Genomic DNA, 17,456 nt, shown 5'->3' on the forward strand with positions numbered 1-17,456 from the left:
CAGAACATTATATTTACTTAAAAGTCTTGAACAATACCTATGTGTGATTGAATATGTGGAAAACTGTCATTACATGAGTTGCTTCATATTTCATATGCAAATGATACAACCATAAAGCCATACATCAATTTAGAAACTTTTAGCGTTAAAAAAAAAATCTTCCCAATTTTCCTCCAATATTTGTGTTTTCAAATTCATGAATATTCCACTTTTTTATACTTTAATTTAATTTAGATATTTTTTTTTTTACAAATTAGCATTTGTTTATTTTAGACAATCATGTATCAGGCAAATACATGTACATGTATGCCTGTATGAAATGTTTGGATGGTGACTGCCTGTTGTGTATAATTGGCAAGAAATACAGTATTCTTTGAAATGTTTACAAACATTAAATTTGTCTTGTATTATTTGATTTTGTTTTTAAAATGATGCTGTTAGGTTTTTCATCTGATTGCACAATACATACAATGTGCTTGATGAATCACCATGTTTTCATTAATAGTGCAAATGAAGAGGATTGTCGGGAAGAACAAAATCAATGAACTTTGATATCGCGTTGAAAAATTAAAGTGATGTATGCATGTAAATATCTGATCAATGTATGCTTAGTTTGAACAAAATGACAAGTATGAACTCCCTTTTGTTTAAACTATTCCGGGTAGCCTTTTCTTCACAGTGTTTCATTTCATACCATACCATCTGAAGAGAACTGGAAGCAATACTCCTATCATGAATCCGTCCAATAATATTAGATGCGGCTCAGAATGATACATCTCAGCAATAGAAATTGCATTCAGAAATGGCTTGCATTTTTTTATCAGAGTGCAGCTAATCGTCATGATGTTAGTTCCTGAATGTAAAAAACCTGTAGCTTACATGTAGGTCATACATGTAGGAAGCAGATTGAGTGCAGCTCAAGTCCTCATAAAGGACTCAAGCTTGTTGTGGTCTTCAACCTTTCATGAATATAAATATTCCGAGCTGCATCTATGGATTTATGATAGGGGTACGTTATAATATCAATAGGTTTCACCTATCCGGTTGTTTCCAGACAGTATTGGTAGTAATATTTTTCTTTATTTTTCTTAATTGTACCTTCAATATAATATCGGGTTAACAACATGTACAGTATGACAGATTAATTGAGTTTCAATAACAATTTCAGACCTTATCTGGGTGGAGAAATTAACTTTAATGTCATAATTATTTTTAACCATGTCATACATATGCTTCACACATGATAATTGGATTGTTAGGAATTCAGTCAGGAAATATTTCTTGAAAAAGTCTTTAATAGACAGCACATCATGCTCTATGTGATACATGAAGGACTTTGAAATTTGAAAGCCTTAATTTGAGAAATCATTTTAATATTTACTAGCTGTCACAACTCTACATAACACAACACCATATGGCTTGAGAATCACACCATGCTTCATGCAATCCATACCTACTTCAAAGTATGATACCGACATCCATCATTGATCTCTCTTTATATTGAAGCATGTATGAATAAGAGTGTACTTGAAAATGGACCTTACATATTCTCGTGATGATTGTAGAAAGGGTATAACTCCTCTGTCATATTGAGGAAAGTAACATCTTACTAGTTTAATAATAATCAGATCTTCTTGGGTAGCCAGCCATACATGTTGCCTACTTTTGGCTGACCAATATCTTGATATAAAAGTATTTTATCTACATGTACATAAAGGTGATATGTTGAGTCTGATCAAGATGGGCTAATGTTTCACCGAGCTTCAGCCAGCTTAACAAAAGTCATGCCTTGCATCAGGTAATTTAACACTAGAGGTGTCCTGACTGGTCTGAATTTTGACAGTAGTGAGGAGCATTTGGCAGACCTATTAAAAGCTTGGCATTGTGAAAAAAAAGAAGTGCCAAATAGATTTTGGCCATCAAAAATAATCTTTTTTGCTGACTGTTTTTGTATTAATTTAGCCTGATAGGAAAGGGGTTTCCGGGTATGAGGGTAGGAAAACAGAGAGCCGGAAGGAAGATAAAATCAAAGAGTGAAACAAAGAATATCCTAACCAGGTCATTTACCTATACTTCCAAAAGCTGGTAAAGTCCTTGAGCAGATTAAATCACATAGTGGAATAATATGATGCTAATCGAAAATTAATTTTTTTTAATGTTTATAAGTACATGCAGAACATTGTGTTTGTATAATTTCTGCATTTGTGTATACATTTTAATTTATTTACGAATTTATTGTCTTATTGTTTTCTTGAATGAAAATGGAGTTTAGATCCATTCAAAAAGCCTGCTTGACAGTAATCATTTATAAAAAGTATAATGATGTTTTAAATGAATGGGATTGCCACTTTTGAGGATCTGATAGGCTTACAAAACAAAAAAGAGAGCCCACAATACTGAAATAAAAGAAATAATTCTGGCTGTACTTCTTGTCCTTTATTAAAGTCGGTCTAGATCATACATGCTTCATTTTTGCTGCATATGGTTCATACATGTACTTTACTGACAGCATGCAGTGACCCTTCCTCTGACAGAAACAAATGAATTTCTTTTGGCAGTTGTTTCTCTTTAACAGAGAGAACTCCAATAGATTTTGTATTGGGGCTGAGGAGTAAGACCAAGAAAGACCATCTCTTTCCCCTCAGATAAACCTAGAGAATCACCAGCCATCATTCCAAACGAGTGTTGTCAATTTCACAAGGCATTATTTACACGCATCACCTTTTACATCACATCATCCTAAAGATAAACTACATTATACACCATATATCAATAGGTGGTGCTGCACCATCCCGAGTTTGCTCAAACTCAAGATTTTAGCGCAATTGGCTCTCTTTGCGATTTATTTCAAGATTCAAGAAACCCTGTCTCCACCATCGCAAGAAGAGCGATTCCTGTTCGAGCAGGGCATCGAGGCATCGATGCATTATGGTCTGACGCCGTGAATAAATAATCTCGAGTGCGTCTGCACCTACGAATTAGCACGATAATTTGTAAATAGCTTGCTTTTTTGCAAATAATCCCAAGTTGACTTGGGATTGCTATCTCGAGATTAATCCTACGAATTGTGTCTCCATTGCAAATAATCTTGAGATTGTTGAGATCGGGATAATTTGCCGGATCAGAAATAGCGGCGCTAATTTGAAAACTCAGGATTGTGCAGACGGCCCTATTGAGTGAACTATTAATCTGTTGACTCCCAGTATTTGCTTCCTTGACCTTTAATCAGGATCTCTTTGTGTACAGTACAATAGTACAAAATAGTACAATATTGTAATTTAGGAATATACAGGCATACAAGACAGTACACTATTTTTTTCAGTAACTTCTCTAATTGACAATGAAGCCCCCCCTCTCCAAAAAAAGTTTTGAAAAAATGATATTATTAACAAAGTTGGGGCACATGCATGTTTTAATATGACATGTTGCTTCAGTCATTATTGTGGAATAGAATCTTACAAATCCAGGCAACTTAGAAATTGAATGTCAGAGATATAGAGAAATCAACTAATGTCATAGAGTTTTGGTCTTAATTGAAATGGAATTACTTAGGGATCCAAATGTCGTCCGTCGTCCATTCCTAACAAATCTAATGACACATAACTCCACAACCGTAAGGTGCTTTTCAACCAAACTTGGATGGTAGATGGACTTGGGGGACCTGCATGTTATGCTGCAGTTGGAGGTCACATGGTAAGTTCAAAGGTCATTTTCAGGTCAACATTAAAGTTTACATGCAAGACTCTCTTATGACACCTAACTCTGCAAGCGTATGGTGCTTTTCAACCAAACTTGGATGGTAGATGGACTTGGGGGACCTGCGTGTTATGCTGCAGTCGGAGGTCACATGGTAAGGTCAAAGGTCATTTTTAGGTCAACGTTAAATTTACATGCAAGACTCTCTTATGACACCTAACTCCGCAACTGCAAATCACTTTTCAACCAAACTTGGATGGTGGATGGACTTGGGGGACCTGCATGTTATGCTGCAGTCGGAGGTCACACGATAAGGTCAAAGGTCATTTTCAGGTCAACGTTAACGTTTACATGCAAGAGTCTCTTATGACACCTAACTCCGCAACCTTAAGGTGCTTTTCAACAAAACTTGGATGGTAGATGGACTTTCGGGACCTGCATGCTATGCTGCAGTCGAAGGTCACATAGTAAGGTCAAAGGTCATTTTCAGGTCAACATTGTCATATTACAAAGAAGTTTCGATACAATTCAGTTGCGTGCCCTCGCAAATCACGATATTTCTGGTTATTTCATAAGTGGGCGAGACACAAAATCGCTTTTGCCTTGTTTTGGGTCTTAGTGATTTTGTTAAGTGAGTTGCTCTATTGCTTCTTTTTGTTTGAATCCCTTATTCTGAACAATTTGAGCACACATTTATAATGGCAATGTTATTGATAGAAGAAAAGCTTTTAAAATAGCAACCACGCTCCAAAACTTGTGAAAATACAAGTTACATGTATGATATTAAACTTCTTGTGGAGAACTTTAAAAAATACGCCATTGAAAATGAACAGTAATATATCAGCTGTCATAACATAATTAAGTTTTCTACCAATTGTTATCGGTAATTCATTCATTTCAATGGGAGTTGTATCCCAAGGTGTTTTTCAAATTCAATGAACATCTACATGTGAATTTATCCAAATATATGTATGTCAATCTTGTTTTCAGAATGAAATAAGCTGGATTTTTTATCAATCATCATCTTCTATCAAGACGGTCACATTGTCCCACTCACACAACCTGGCAACATTTCATTATTCAAGGGGGAAGGGTTTGTTACATACTACTAATCATATTATGAATCCTTGTTTCTTTCTTCATAATCGCAGTAAACTCAAATCACCTTTACTTGCAACAGCGGTTCCAGATACTTGTGAAGCCGTTGTCTCTGTGGTGAGATTATCAATGAAATAATGGAAGAGCTGATACTGTGTGCTCTTGGGTGTTCATAGATGTGGGAATATGTATCATGAGTTTGCTGTGGTGTGTGTGTGTGTGTGTTTGCAGGAGGTTGTGGGTGTGTGATGCAGTGGTTGGTTAATGTGTTTTCATGTGTCAAGTCTTGTGTTTGATGGTGATGGCAATTTTCACTTATTTGACATCCATGCGGAAGTCATTGCCTCATGACGAGCTTAATGCAGTTAAAAGTGTCACTAATTATGCATTATGATATCTTTCAATTCAATCAAAAACATCTCCTTTAATGAATACTGATATACTCCTGATATCCATCTTTGTATACTTAACATTTACATTTTTTTATATCTTTAATGTATTTCTCCCAATCTGTTCTTTCTTACAAATCAGATGATCAGGATTGTCATGCTTAGAAAGTATGCTTGAAAATAAATTTGCTGTTTGCAGATTATTTTCTCCCCATAACATATTTTATTTTGCTTGTGATAAAAGAATAAAACAGGGCTGCAATTATTTCAAATAGACTAATCATAGTTTTATAAGATTGTTTTTACCTTCGGTGCAGTATTCTTAAAATGTAGGGGGAGCTATGATTTAGGCCTACATTTTAAAGTCAATAAGCTCAGTTCTTTACAAAATATTTTAAAAACTTTATAATGTATACAATTTCTTTTTGCCCCCCCTCCATTTTTAGATATGAACAACCTAGGCCAGATATTCTGAATGTATAATATTCTAAAAGCCTTTGAACTTGCAAATTACCTCTTTTAGGAATCAAATATGTAAGCCATGGAATATAATAATAAATTTCCCAAATATTTCCAACACGTATGAATTTCCTTAATAATAATGAAAAGCAAGGCTATTTCTGCTTAAGCCTTGATTTATTGTTATTTTTTTTAAATCTTATTCCTCCTTATTTTCTAAAATGTTGATTGTCCCAGATGCTTTTTTCCTTCTATCATCATCTCTGAGCACTCTCTCTCTCTCTCTTTCTCTCTTGCCCCTTTTCTTCATCTTCTTTTTTCTTTCTTTTTTCCTCATTTCATTTTTAGCTCATCCGGCCCGAAGGGCAAGATGAGCTTATGCCGTGGCGTCTGTCGTCTGTCCACAATTTCAAAATGCTACTACTTCGCCATTTCGAGACTGATTTCAATTCTGTTTGCTTTATATGATAGCACTAGGTGGGGCATTCAAAAATTCTACACAGAATTTCGAAATTTATTAAACACGCTAATTTATGCGCATTTTTCAAAATTCACAAAAAATGCTACTTCTTCTTTATTTGTTGACCGATTTTGATTTTTTTGCTTCCATCTGGTAGAGCTTCATGAGGTTCACCAAACTTCTACACAGAATTTTTGACCAGAACAATTTTTATGCAAAATTAATTTATGCATATTTTCAAAAATTCACATAAAATGCTTCTTCTTTATTTGTTGACCAAATTTTGAATTTTTTGCTTCCATCTGGTAGAGCTTTATGAGGTTCACCATTCATCTACACAGAATTTTGAAATTTTGACCAGAACAATATTTATGCTAATTTATGCAAAATTAATTTATGCATATTTTTAAAAATTCACATAAAATGCTTCTTTTTTTTGTTGACCGATTTTGAATTTTTTTGCTTCCATCTGGTAGAGCTTCATGAGGTTCACCAAACTTCTACACAGAATTTTGAAATTTTGACCAGAACAATTTTTGTCTCACCTGCGAAGCAGAGTGAGACTATAGGCGCCGCTTTTCCGACGGCGGCTGCGGCGTCAACATCAAATCTTAACCTGAGGTTAAGTTTTTGAAATGACGTCATAACTTAGAAAGTATATGGACCTAGTTAATAAGACTTGGCCATAAGGTTAATCAAGTATTACTGATTATCCTATTAGAGTTTCATGTCACATGACCAAGGTCAAAGGTCATTTAGGGTCAATGAACTTAGACCATGTTGGAGGGATCAACATCGAAATCTTAACCTGAGGTTAAGTTTTTGAAATGTCATCATAACTTAGAAAATATATGGACCTAGTTCATGAAACTTGGACATAAGGTTAATCAAGTATCACTGAACATCCTGCACGAGTTTCACGTCACATGACCAAGGTCAAAGGTCATTTAGGGTCAATGAACTTTGGCCGAATTGCAGATATCTGTTGAATTCCCATCATAACTTTGAAAGTTTATGGATCTCATTCATGAAACTTGGACATAATAGTAATCAAGCATCACTGAACATTTTGTGCAAGTTTCAGGTCTCATGATTAAGGTCAAAGGTCATTTAGGGTCAATGAACTTTGGCCGAATTGGGGGTATCTGTTGAATTACCATCATAACTTTGAAAGTTTATTGGTCTAGTTCATTAAACTTGGACATTATAGTAATCAAGTATCTCTGAACATCCTGTGCGCGTTTCAGGTCACATGACCAAGGTCAAAGGTCAATGAACTTTGGCCGAACTGGGTGTATCTGTTGAATTACCATCATAACTTTGAAAGTTTATGGATCTGATTCATGAAACTTGTACATAAGAGTAATCAAGTATCACTGAACATCCTGTGCGAGTTTCAGGTCACATGATCAAGGTCACAGGTCATGTAAGGTCATTGAACTTTGGCCATGTTGGGGTTTTTTGTTGAATAACCATCATATCTCTGTAAGTTTATTGGTCTAGTTCATAAAAAGTGGACATAAGAGTAACCATGTATCGCTGAACATCTTGTGCGAGTTAGAGTAGTATTCAAAGTCAGCACTGCTGCTATATTGAACCGCGTGATGCAGGTGAGACGGCCAGAGGCATTCCACTTGTTTTGCTAATTTATGCGAAATTAATTTATGCATATTTTTAAAAAATCACATAAAATACTACTTCTTTATTTGTTGACCGATTTTGAATTTCTTGACCGATTTTGAATTTCTTGCTTTCATCTGGTAGAGCTTCATGAGGTTCACCAATCTTCTACACAGAATTTTGAAATTTTGACTAGAACAATTTTTATGCTAATTTATTTGAAATGAATTTATTCATATTTTTAAAACTTCACATGAAATGCTTTTTTTTCTTTAATTGTTGACCGATGTTTACTTTTTTTCTTCTTCCATCTTGTAGAACTTTATGAGGTTCACCAAACTTCGACACAGATTTTTGAAATTTTCAGTAGAAAATTATCTATGTTAATTTATGCAAAATTTATTCAGAAATCACAGAAAATGCTTCTTCTTTATTTGTTGACAGATTTCGATATTTTTTCTTCCATCCGGTAGAACTTCATGAGGCCCACCAAGCTTCTACACAGAATTTTGAAAATTTTCAGTAGAAAATTATTTATGCTAATTTATACAAAATTTATTCATAAATCACAGAAAATTCCTCTTTTTCTCAATTTGTTGACAGATTTTGATTTTTTTCTTCCATCTGGTAGAGCTGCATGAGGTTCACCAAACTTGTACACAAAATTTTGAAATTTTGTCTGGAAAATTATTCTAATTTATGCAAAATTTATTCATAAATCACACACAAAAAAATTCTTCATTTGTTGATCAATTACAGTTTTTTTTTCTTTATTTGATAGCTCGAGGTGGTGAAACAAAATTTAAACATAGAATTTTGAAACTCATTGAATCTGCTATTTATTCATATATTTTCAAAACTCACAAAAATTGCTTACTTATTTCTTGATTTATTTTGGTTATTCTTATTCTAAGAGCCAAATTAGGTTCACCAAGGTTCTACACAGAGTTAAGAAACTTTGACTAGATAATAATTAATACTTAATTCAAATGAAATTTATTCATACATCACAAAAAATGCTTCTTTGTCATTTCTTCATCAATTTCAATTCTATATCCTCAATTTATGTCACCAATATAATCCACTACAGTGTCAACTGGGCTGAAATTAAAATTGTGTTAAATTGTGTTGCGAGATGCCGGATGAGCTCCACATCATTGATGTGCTAATTTATGTCTTTCAATTCTCTTGCATTTTGTCTCTTTAAAATTTGTTTTTAACCCTACATATACGTCCTTTGTAGTAATTGTTGTGTCCCCAAGTTATATCTACATAATAATTTTTTTGGGCTGACCTGAGGCAATATTCTTGCATTCTCTTTTGTAAATATTTTATAGCCCCTTCCACACTCTAACTTTAATAATCCCATGCTAATGCTGGAAAAATGTTTTCATCTTCTTTTTCTCCAAACTCTTGTGGGTTGTGTGTGCGTGATGTGTGGGTGAAACAGCAACTTTGTTCTGCAACGTAGCTCTGGCCTTCATGAGACCGGGATCGTCCGATGGCAGCTTTTTCTCTGTTTGGCTCTGGTCTGGGTTCTGACTTTTCTTGCTCTCGTCAAGGGTGTCAAAAGTGTTGGAAAGGTAAGATATTCATTTCTACATAGCACTATCTTATATGCCTCATTTACACTGAACTTAGTTCCTGCTACCTTGTTTAGATACAGAAAAGTTTGTGCAGGACACAACCTTCATTGTTCCCCCCCCCCTGAAAATGAAATCCTGTTGCATGTTACATGTAATTGCTGAATGATGGTGTTTTCAGTTATCTTTGTGATTGATAAATTGTTCCCATTTGAGTATGAAACGAGACCTTTCATAATAACAAGTTTGAAAGTATTAAAGGGATTTATCTTTCAAAGTTTTTTTACCAGGCAAGTAATTTAAAATGTCTTTTTGAAACTGCCTCGGAATCATTATAGACTGGGGTTTTTGGCTGTTGCTGATAATTTTTCCTTTTCCTAAATGCAGCTTTTGTTCCTCAAAATGTTGCAATGCATTTTGCCCCATGCAAAATATATAACATTACATGAGGTTGATGTGAAACATGTTATCCTGGAAATAAATAGTTCAATGACATAATTTGCTCCCAGTGGGTGTTTCATAAAGCTGTTCGTGTAACTTTAAGAGCTACTTTAAGAACGACTGGTGAACCTTTCTTAAAGGAGAATGAAAACTTTGGAACAAGGTAGCTTGTGTGGAAACAGAAAAATAAAAGAAACAGATCAACGAAAGTTTGAGAAAAATCAGACAAATAATGAGAAAGTTATGAGCATTGGAATATTGCGATCATTATGCTATGGAGATCCTCACATTGGCAATGATTTGATTTTTTTCTGACAGTATTCAAAAAAAGAAACAACAACCAGAAAATAACTCTATGGTCACAATAGTACCAGATCTTGATGATTGAAAGCAAGTATTCACGTTTTCAACATACTGGTACCTATTCTTACACCAATTTCACTTTAAATGAAAAATTTGAGGCGTTCTGTTTTGCATGTTTGATTTCTAAATCCAACATAATAATTTTTCATAAATATTCATGATTTAGAGTGCAGTGGTGGACATGGCCCGGTTTGACGCGATGTTTTCCGGGGGCATGCTTTTGTTTAATTACATTGACGTGCCCCTGGAATGAGCTGTGTCTGTCCTCGCTGGGTCTACCAAGACTGGATTTTTTTTTAAATTTAAAGATCAAGTCAACCTCAGAAAAATGTTGATTTGAATCAATTTAGAAAAATTAGACAAACACAATGCTGAAAATTTCATCAAAATCGGATGTAAAATAAGAAAGTTATGACATTTCAAAGGTTCGCTTATTTTTATCAAAATAGTTATATGAACGAGCCAGTTACATCTTTTGTTTCAATTTTTACGAATTTGACGATTAGGACCTCCTTGCCTGAAGCACAAAATGTTAAAATGATGGAATTCCACGTGTTCAGGGAGGAATGAAACTTCATTTCACATGACAATGACGCGAAAATCAAAATATTTCATATAATAAAATACAAAAGAAATAGTGAGTGATGTCATCACTTCCCTCATTTGCATACCGACCAAGATGTGCGTATAACTGTTTTGTGAAATGAAGCAAAACTTTAAAATGTTAAAACTTTCTTATTTTACATCCGATTTTGATGAAATTTTCAGTGTTTTGCTTGTTGATTTTTTCTCGTTTTATTCAAATTAAGTTTTTGTTGGGGTGGACTTGTCCTTTAAATACCAGTTGTACGTCATGTATTCACTATTTCAATCCTTAAATTCTTGCATACCTCTGTTATTGAATAGTGTCCGTCGACTGGGCTCTGACCGGCTCCTTATTTTATCTTTAGTTGGGTTTTTTTTATCCCCAGCTTGTACAAGAATTAATGCATTTTCCAGTTGCTTGAACTCTTAATTGATATCATGGTCATCTCCAGTAATTTCACTCAATCCCAGCTTTTATTTTTGTCTCACCTGCATAGCAGAGTGAGATTATAGGCGCCGCTTTTCCGACTGCGGCGTCAACATCAAATCTTAACCTAAGGTTAAGTTTTTGAAATGACATCATAGACTTAGGAAGTATATGGACCTACATGTAGTTTATGAAACATGGCCATAAGGTTAATCAAGTATTACTGAACATCCTGCCTGAGTTTCATGTCACATGACCAAGGTCAAAGGTCATTTAGGGTCAACTAACTTATACCATGGTGGGGGAATCAACATCAAAATCTTAACCTAAGGTTAAGTTTTTGAAATGTCATCATAACTTGGAAGATATATGGACCTTGTTCATGAAACTTGGACATAAGGTTATTCAAGTATCACTAGACATCCTGCCTTGGTTTCAAGTCACATGACCAAGGTCAAAGGTCATTTACGGTCAATGAACTGTGGCCGAATGGGGGTATCTTTTGAATTACCATCATAACTTTGAAAGTTTATGGGCCTGATTCATGAAACTTGGACATAATAATAATCAAGCATCATTGAACATCCTGTGCAAGTTTCAGGTTACATGATGAAGGTCAAAGGTCATCTAGGGTCTTTGAAAGTATATTGGTCAAGTTCATAAAACTTGGACCAATCAAGTATTGCTGAACATCCTGTGTGCATTTTAGGTCACATGACCAAGGTCAAAGGTCAATGAATCTGTTGAATTACCATCATAACATTGACAGTTTATTGATCTGACTCTTGAAACTTGGAAAGATTAATCAAGTATCACTGAATATCCTGTGCGAGTTTCAGGTCACATGATCAAGGTGAAGGGTCATGTAAGGTCAATGAACTTTGGCTACATTGGGGGTATTTGTTGAATTACCATATCTCTGTATTAGTATATTTCATAAGATATGGAAATAAGAGTTACCAAGTATCACTGAGCATCTTGTGCGAGTTTTATAGTAGTTTTCAAAGTCAGCACTGCTGCTATATTGAATGGCGTGATGCATGTGAGACCGCCAGAGGCATTCCACTTGTTTTAAACAAGGAATGTAAATGCCAGTGCGTAATCTTTCCTTCTTTACATTCAACTTTCCAATGTATATTAGGAGCAGTGTCATTAAGGTTATTTACGTAATACATATGCTTTTCGTCGCAAAAAAGTTTTATTTTTTGTTGATCGATATATTAGGATGACATTCAGTTCTTTATCCAGAGATTTCCTCGACCTCAAACAATTTTATTTCTGATGCTGATAATGTATCTTACGATAGTTCTCACAAAATGACAATGCCAACAGGGCTTCATTTTATATCTTCACTTTTTCATCTTGTGTTTACTCCCTGTTATTTTCATATTCATGTTACTTGTCAATGTTTTTCAGTTTCTCATTTTCAAAGCTACATATGGATTCTCTACTCCTCTTTCCTCATTTCCTTCCCTCTTTGGTAGTGCCAAAATTATTTTCATATTTCATCCTACACGGTCGATTTACATGTACTGTAATCTGTTAGTGTTATCGAATGCATGGTAGAAAGCCCAAATAAGCAGCTACCTTTTCATAACGTAAGTTACATGTATGATGATTTTTTTTATTATATAGCCGTAAATAGGGATATTTCAGTTAATTTGTATGACAATCTTGTCATGGATAACATCAATTCCTCATTTGATGAACTTGAGTTTGATTTCGATGATCCTGCTCATCACACCTTTTCCAATTATGTTTCTGTCAAGTTTTCTGATACCGGTATTTAAAAAAAAAATAAATAAAATAATAACATCCCTCTTTTTCATGCAAACGTTAAAAGGTTAAATAGACATTTTGACGATCTGCTTTTGCTCTTAGATAACCAGTCGCAAAATCCTATATCAATTGGCTTGACAGAAACTTGGCTCAGTAGTGATTCGTGCCTCCCATTTCATATTGGTTATTACGAATACATTCATAAATATAGACAAAATATGGTGGGTGGCGGCGTTGCCTTGTATCTTTTTAAGATTTTTAATTACACTGTGCTGGACGAGATCTCGTTATGCAACCATTCATTTGAGTCTCTTTTTGTTGAAATTGCTATCCCTGGTAACCGTAATATAATCGTTGGTGTTATTTACAGATACAAATTCAAATGCTCAAGAATTCCTCCTACATTTAAGTGACTTGTTACATAACACTCATTTTAACAACAAAGACATTTTTTATGGGGGATTTCAATATCGACTTGATGAAACATAATTACAATACTGTTGCACAGGATTTTCTAGAATTGATGCTATTGGCCTCATTCTTGCCACTTATATTGAAGCCAACTCGTGTTGGAAATACCTCTGCCATGTTAATCGTCACCTCACATACTGATTCTTACATTGTCCTCTCAGATATTTCCGATCATTTTCCCATTCTAGCAGACTATCCCATTGTTCAAACACTAAACAATGGCACCAGTCGAAGTAAGCGTAAAGTCACTGCAGAAAATTTAGCTCGTCTCGGGATTAGTCTTGAGAATATTGAGTTGAGTGGTCCAATGTCTATTCTAACAATGATGTTGATTGTTCATTTAATTCATTTTCTGATGTAATTACCTCTCAACTGGATCTAAACTTACCAAAGCAAAAAATCAAGTCAAATTATAAAAAAACACTTAAACTTCCCTGGATTTCGAAGTTTCTACTCAGGTCAATAAATAAAAAAAATAATCTCTACTACAAATACAAAATAAACGGTACTGAACAGTCTAAGCAAAAAATACACAAACTATAAAGACACATTAACAAGACTTATTCGTTTAGAAAAGATAAATTATTTTGTTACTTGTTTAAAATGCTTCAAAAATAATACGCAAAATACCTGGAAAATTATTAAGCAGGAATGAACCAAGTAAATAATAATTGTGATGTTACTAAAATAAACCATGAAAATAAGATAACAGTAGACCCCAAAGAAATTGCAAACATTTTTAATGATTATTTTTCTTCAATTAGAAATATTCTTGCTAAAACTATTCCACAAACAAATATGAATTTAAGGATTTTTTAGGCAATTAAAATCCCAATTCCTTTTTCTTTTTACCAGCAAATAAACAAATCATAAAAATCGTTTCAGATTTGAAAAATAAACAGTTCAGGATATGATGAAATCAACAATGTTAGGTTTAAATCCATAATACCGTTTATCGTTGACCCTTTGGTCCATATTTTTAATCTTTCACTATCGTATCGTGTGGTCAATTTCCCATTGCAATGAAAATTGTAAAGGTCATTCCACTTTTAAAAAAGGTAATAAGCTTGATGTTGGAAACTAAAGACCTATCTCTTTATTATCTTTGTTTTCTAAGATATTGGAAAAGATTGTATATACTCCTGTTATTTCGTTTTTTAAGAAGTTTGATATATTTTCTCACTTTCAGTTTGGCTTCCGTGTGAAGCACAATACTGTACACGCTTGTCTTTTGTTGAGAAAGTCTCTCGCTCAAATGATTTATCATCCCACTTTATAGGTATATTCCTGGACTTCTCCAAGGCCTTCGACACCATTAACCATGTCATTTTATAAACTGTCGTACTATGGTGTGCGCGGGAAGGTCTTGGAGTGGTTCAGGAGTTATTTACTGAATAGGAAGCAATATGTATCTTTAAATGAATATGAATCTGAACTACGAAACACCAAGTGTGGTGTACCACAAGGAAGTACATGTATACTTGACCCTCTTCTTTTTGTTTTGTACATTAAACGACTTCTATAGATCATCAAACTCCTTATCATTATTTGCTGATGATACCAATATTTTCTTTTCACAAAAAGATCCAAATATTTTAGTTGATACAGTTAATACTGACTTACTACATGTAAGTATATTGCAATGGATACATGCAAACAAACTTTTACTTAATTTACAAAAGACAAATTACATGCTATTTAGCAGCTCTTACCTTCAGATATAATTCTAACAACACAACATTAAAACAAGTTTCTCATTCTAAATTTTTTGGGGGTCATAGTTGATAACCATCTTACATATTAACAATGTATGTATTCAGGCGCGCCGGAACACTTTCAGTTTTGGGGGGGCAAAATCACGAAGGGGGCACAATATTTTTGACAGCGTGAGATACCGAAGCGATCGAGCGGGAGAGGGTGTGGGACCCCCACGGTAAGGACTTTGTGTAAAAATGGAGTATAAAAGTTGCGTTTCTATAAGAGCATTCAAAAATAAATTTCTTGAGAATTAAACAAGTCTTGGAGTTCTTTTTGCTCCTTCTGTTTCCTCCCTTCTGACCCAGATTGGTGTTTCTTCATGATCAGGGTCGCAGTTCCAGCAAATTACAAGCCTTATTGCAAACGAAATTGTTTCAAACCAATGTAATATATTATAGGCCTTTACGACTTTAAGATGACAAACATGACCGTACGCAGCCGGGGGCCGCCGATCGAGAGGGCAAGATTCACCAAAATTGTGCACGAAATCCTTCAATTTTATTCTAGAAAATGCAAAAGCTCCCCCATCACCATGGGCGGAATTCCCAGGGGGACGCGCCCCCCTACCATTTTGGAAAGGGGGGACATAATATCAAATGTCCCCCCTACTATTTGTGCTCTTTTATTATGGAAAAAATACATAATTCAAAATCGAAATTATACACATGTATCCTCGAATTTCGAAATATATATAAACAGATAATTTTGTTAAGAACTTGGTTAGGAAAAAAAGGCATACCGGCCCAACTATTCTCGAACTCGCATCTAGCCCTATATGCCTGCCAAAGAGTGATGACATTGATGACATCGATGGCCATTGTCAATTTCATAAGTAATAAAAATGACGAAAAAAGAAAATCGCCTCTGGATACTTATAAGTAAATTTAGTGCATAGACGGTTAGACGAGAATGTTCCATAAGCCAATTCACTTTCCCTTTATTCCAAATTTACTTGGAATATAAGAATATTTTCATTATTCGTGTACTCAGTATATAAAAGAATAATTTTCATGAGTTATGATTATCCTTCACAGTGAACTTTAATTATGTTTATCCCCCAAAATTTGTTTTTAAATACGCTATTAACGAGACTTAGACTTTTATATTCCATTTTTACACAAAATTCCTGCCGTGGGAGGGGTCATCATAGTTAGATCAAGGGGCGAAGCGGCGGAAGGTGAGGAGAAAAATAAGAAGAAAGATAGGACCGGGAAGAAAGTTGAATGATGGAAGGGAGGGGAATAATTGGAAAAAAAAGAAAACTTTCAGGTCATAGTATAAAAATTTAAAAAAATCGCTCGCGCTTTGCATAAATACACAGCCATCTCTTTATTTCAAAACGTACTTGATTTTTTGTTCACTTTTTAGATCGAAATAATAAATCAAATCATTTATCTAAGAAGATATCCACCTTTTTCATAATTTGTAGGTTTAGATATCAAAAACAAATTAGCTTGTCATTCGGTTTCAGTCTGAAATGTATTCATTAAAAGGTTAAACGTTATCACACTGTAATAAGATGGAAAAAGGGCTTATCAAAAGTATGTTTCATAGAGGAACTATTCGTCAATTAAGACGCGAGGCTTACTATGATAATGTAATTGCCCCATCAGGGGCAAAAAATTTTCATTTTTGACAATGGAAATGACAATTTTTAGGCAGAAAAGTGCCTTCATCGTTTACTTTTGTCCTTAAATAATTTATCATTTTTCTACTTTCAGGGGGGCACATTGGGGGGGGGGCAAAATCTTTTTTTGCCCCCCAAAAATTTTATTAGGGGGGGCAAGTGCCCCCCCGCTTCCGGCGCCCTTGTATGTATTTATTAAGGCTATCATTAGAATGAAATTTCTTTTACCACAATTCTCATTATTTATGCTTTATTTGTCATTGATTTTGCCATACTGGAATTACGGTCTCTTGATTTAGGGTAATACCCATCAACTTTCTCATTTAATGTTCGATTTTTCTCAAACTTTCTTTGTTCTTATTCTTTGATTTTTCTGTTTTGACACAAGCCTACTTGTTCCAAAGGTTTCATTCCCCTTTAAACACTAAATCACAAATGAACATTGAATGGTGAATGGTGAATATCATTTACCACAAGAAAGGATCACCGGTCGTTCTTAAATATAAACAGCTTTATGAAAGACCCCCTGGGATGATTGCTCAGCCATGAATTCCAAATACTCTACTCAACGAATGACCAACTTCAACCCTCAATTTGACACTATATCCTACTCTAAACCTAACCTAAACCAGACATAAAACCATAGTGTAACCCCTAACCATAACTTTACAATCTCTACATCCAAAAAAAACCTAGAGTA

The 17,456-nt window shown here is 34.4% G+C and overlaps 1 protein-coding gene across 1 annotated transcript in view; it reads left to right on the plus strand.

Annotated features, from left to right (window-relative positions):
* Nucleotides 1-17,456, plus strand: part of LOC121414944 (sodium- and chloride-dependent glycine transporter 1-like) — a 126,849-nt gene that overhangs the window by 35,413 nt on the left and 73,980 nt on the right. The window contains exon 4 of the mRNA XM_041607993.1: nucleotides 9,173-9,305. Within this exon, the coding sequence (XP_041463927.1) occupies nucleotides 9,173-9,305 (133 nt within the window). The remainder of the gene's footprint in view (nucleotides 1-9,172; nucleotides 9,306-17,456) is intronic.

Source organism: Lytechinus variegatus, chromosome 1 (assembly GCF_018143015.1).
Source record: "Lytechinus variegatus isolate NC3 chromosome 1, Lvar_3.0, whole genome shotgun sequence".
In the NCBI taxonomy this organism is placed as follows: domain Eukaryota; kingdom Metazoa; phylum Echinodermata; class Echinoidea; order Temnopleuroida; family Toxopneustidae; genus Lytechinus; species Lytechinus variegatus.